This window comes from Caenorhabditis briggsae (genome assembly GCF_000004555.2).
Source record: "Caenorhabditis briggsae complete genome, chrIV, whole genome shotgun sequence".
NCBI lineage: Eukaryota > Metazoa > Nematoda > Chromadorea > Rhabditida > Rhabditidae > Caenorhabditis > Caenorhabditis briggsae.
The window spans coordinates 13501920-13505685 of record NC_013487.2 but is presented as its reverse complement, the minus strand read 5'-3'; the positions used below and the strand labels follow the sequence as shown (position 1 = coordinate 13505685).

General features: G+C 41.2%; 1 protein-coding gene across 1 annotated transcript in view; it reads right to left on the bottom strand.

Annotated features, from left to right (window-relative positions):
- Cbr-nhr-76 overlaps positions 1-1500 on the bottom strand; it is a gene marked incomplete at both ends in the record, with an annotated part of 2335 nt that extends 835 nt beyond the window's left edge. Inside the window, 4 exons of the mRNA XM_045236138.1 lie at positions 99-208; positions 285-514; positions 1185-1396; positions 1450-1500. Of these exons, the coding sequence (XP_045097263.1) occupies positions 99-208; positions 285-514; positions 1185-1396; positions 1450-1500 (603 nt within the window). The remainder of the gene's footprint in view (positions 1-98; positions 209-284; positions 515-1184; positions 1397-1449) is intronic.
- Positions 1501-3766: the final 2266 nt, after the last annotated feature.

The window sequence follows — 3766 nt, the reverse complement described above, 5'->3', positions numbered from 1 at the left end:
CGACCCGTTCGCATTTTACCTGTGATTGAGTATTTAAAAATGTTAGTTCTACGATTGTTCTATCCCATCTTTTATCCCGAGCTCTCTCATGTCCCCACCTCTTCAGGCGTTTTTCCCTGTTTTGCATACAACTCGAACCAATCCTTCATCACCCGATTTCTGGCCATCATCACCGCGTTTCGGACACTATCAGTGATGTTATCAGCGGCTGAAAATTTCAAAAACACTTGCACTTTTGACTGACACCTTCTTATCTTCTAGACAGGACTTGAAACCTGCCTCACCTGTGTTGAATAACAAAATTGCAAAAAGAGCACAAAACTCGGTGTCCGTCATTTTTGAGTGCTCCAATGCGGTGCCGAGTTCGTTGAGACAGACTTTCAACGGGTTGTAGAGGAGATTTAGACACTGATTCTTATCCATCACTTGATCATCTTTCATCGTTTGGAACTCTTCGGCAAACTGAGCTCCGTCGTCTGACAAATCGGTGTAAGAGCCATCAGGAGCGATAAGTCTGTAAAAAATTTTTTTTTTTTAAACGGGACAGTTGGTATTCTATTTTTAAGGTGTAGAAAGAAAATGAAAATGATACGAATTAGGCAAAAGTCGGCCATGAGCAAAAAAAACCATTCTGATTATGCTGTTATTCCCATTACTCAAAAGTCGGGCTAGGGTCAAGCTAGCCCTAATTGGTAATTTAACAAATTCAATTTTTACGAAAAATGTTCGAAACAGCAATTTTGTTTAGGAACCAAGTGTTTTGAAAGAGGAGTGACAGTGGTTTTCATGGAGTTGAAATATCGCATTCTTTGATAACTGTTTCAGAAAAATCCCGAAAGTGAGTAAGAACTAAATTTTGCGATCACTTTGTTCAAAGTTAATTAGCTTAGAATTTATGAGGGATTATATCTCATCGCGGTAGCCAGTTCATTGTAATGAGGTCTAAGAGTTTATACCTAAAAGTTCATTGAAACAGAAATAAATTTCGAGTTTTTCTCTCGGAGTTCACTGCCTCGAAGAATGTTTCCTTAAAGATAACGTTCATCTAAAACTTCCAGAAAACATTTCATACTCCACCACTTTTAATTTACAGGTGGTGGGGCATAAAAATGCTCAGCAATGGTAGCAGCCGGCCGCGGCCGGTCGTGCGGCAGTTGTCCTTAAGTAAAATCAAAACTCCTCACTTTTGCGTTTTCAATCCATCATTCTTCACTGAAATATAATACTTCTCCAACATTGCCAACGAAACCGCACATTGTTTTATCAACGACTCTTTCGTGTCCAAATCAAAATCTCGAAAAATGCTCAGTGAATTCATCATTTCCACATAGAGGATCAACTCGAATCGCATCTTCTCCTTATAATATCTCTCGTCGAATCGTGTCGGTCGCATTTTCTGAAAACAAGGTGAGCTGATGAAACGGGCGTCGAAGTTAGTACAATCATTACTAAGCCAGTTTGTCCGAGCATTTCTCGAAGGGAACCACTACAGTAGAACATTCGACGCCGGACGACGGACACTTTGTAGAGGGCAGTCAGGATTTCAATGTAGTTTTCACCGGGTGATTCTGGAAGTGTTGATTAGGAAAAAATCAGGGAAATTAGGTTGGATTACAAGGGGTACAAGCATAACTTTTTTTTCTGTTTCAAAATTTCTTATTCTGATCGCAATAATTTTTTTTGATCAATCTGACTGTATCTTTTCTTGGCGTGTCTCTTGTCTCTCACCTAAAACTGAACTATAAAGGCGGGTATCTCAAAATTGGCTAACGTTATCAAAGTTGTCAACACCGGACGGTAAATATTATTGTTTTCAGTAAAATATGCTTAGCTCTTGTAGCTCTGCGTCGCGGAAGTCAGAGACGCAGAGAAGCGAGAGAGGCTCGTCGTCTGCGTCTCCATCTTCCAGGCCTCAAAAGGCACATAATTCGGAGGGTACAACGAGGGTACAAAGCGATTCAGGGGTACCAAATTTTTCAGGCAGTTTGTACCTCCGAATTGAAGATTTTGCACCTCTAAATTGCTGTGTACCCCAATGACCCCAAAATGGTTGTACCCTCCAAAACTTGTGCCACTTCAAAAGGTTGGAGGTACCAAAAGATTGCGAATTTCCAAAATATGAACTAAAGAATAAAAAAACTACTGTTTCAGAATTTAAACTTGTTCATATTTATACAGTGCGTTGCAAGTTTATAGGTACACCCTATTTTTGACTGCCACGAGAGAACTGTCAACGTCTTCATATTGGGTATTACGAAATCAGATTCAGGATCCAAAATTACCGTAAAACCTCTAATACAGTGCGTTTCATAAGTATAGGTTCACCCTCGGTAGACAAGGTGGGAAATCTTGGAGGTTTGGGGTTGTTATAATATTAAAGTCCATGTAAAAATACATATCGCCCGCAATTTTTAGACCGCTACTACAAAAAATAAATTTTTTATGTCAGAAAAAGTCTTTTTTTTGAAAAACGAGCGTTTCATAAGTATAGGTTCACCCTTGAAAAAAATTACAGTTTCACATAGGTGATAACTTTTTAACTATTTTTACTGTTTTTAACTATTTTTGCGTCTTTTACTTCGTTTTTCTTATGCCGCGAGCCACTCATCTCTCGGATTCGGAGCGAGCTCAGATCGACGCGTTCAAAACGGCTGGATGGTCGAATCGGCGCATCGCAGCTAGGTTAGGACGGTCTTTCAATTGTATTAACACGTTTGTTAACAATCCGGACCACTACGAGACCAACAAGAAGAGCGGAGCTCCGAAAAAATTGACGGATCGAGACACGAGAAGCATCATCAGACTGGCATCCAATTCGATGAAGAGCTGTAGCGACATAAAGAATGAGCTGAAACTGGACGTGAGCAAGTCCACGGTCTGGAGAGCACTGGACAGCAATCAGAACATTGTCCGAGCCAAGTTAATGTCCGCGCCGATGCTCACCGATGCTCACAAGGCGAACCGACTTCAGTTTGCAAGGAACAACATGGCAACTGATTGGGATAAGGTATGGAATGCTTTTGAAATCATCACTTATGCTGTTTTCTATTACAGATCATCTTCAGCGATGAAAAAAAGTTCAATCTGGACGGGCCGGACGGCTTCAACAGTTACTGGCACGACCTGAAGAAGGATCCCCTCCATTTCTCCAAGCGTAACTTCGGTGGTGGTCGTCTTATGGTCTGGGGAGCATTCTCTTCTGCCGGTACTGTGGATTTGGCGTTCGTCTCCTTCAGAATGAACTCGACAGACTATCAGGATGTCATGACTGCCAAACTGATCCCATATCTTCGCCGTTTTCATCGGCGTCAGCTCACATATCAACAGGACAATGCTTCGATTCATGCGAGCAGATCGACTTTGGACTGGTTCAAGTCCGAAAAAATCAAGGTGATGGATTGGCCGGCTTGTTCGCCGGATTTGAACCCAATGGAGAATGTTTGGGCTGAACTCGTGCGCGTCGTATATGGTCAGGGAAAGCAATACCAGACCGTTTCTGAGCTCCAAACTGCCATCGTGGACGCATGGAAGAACCTGAAGAAGCCTTACCTCCAGAAGTTGTTAAATTCCATGCCAAACCGCTTGTAAAATATTATTTCCACTGGTGGAAAGCCCACAAAGTATTGAATTGAATAAAACTTTGTTAATGTTAAATTTTCCGGGGGTGAACCTATACTTATGAAACGCTCGTTTTTCAAAAAAAAAGACTTTTTCTGACATAAAAAATTTATTTTTTGTAGTAGCGGTCTAAAAATTGCGGGCGATA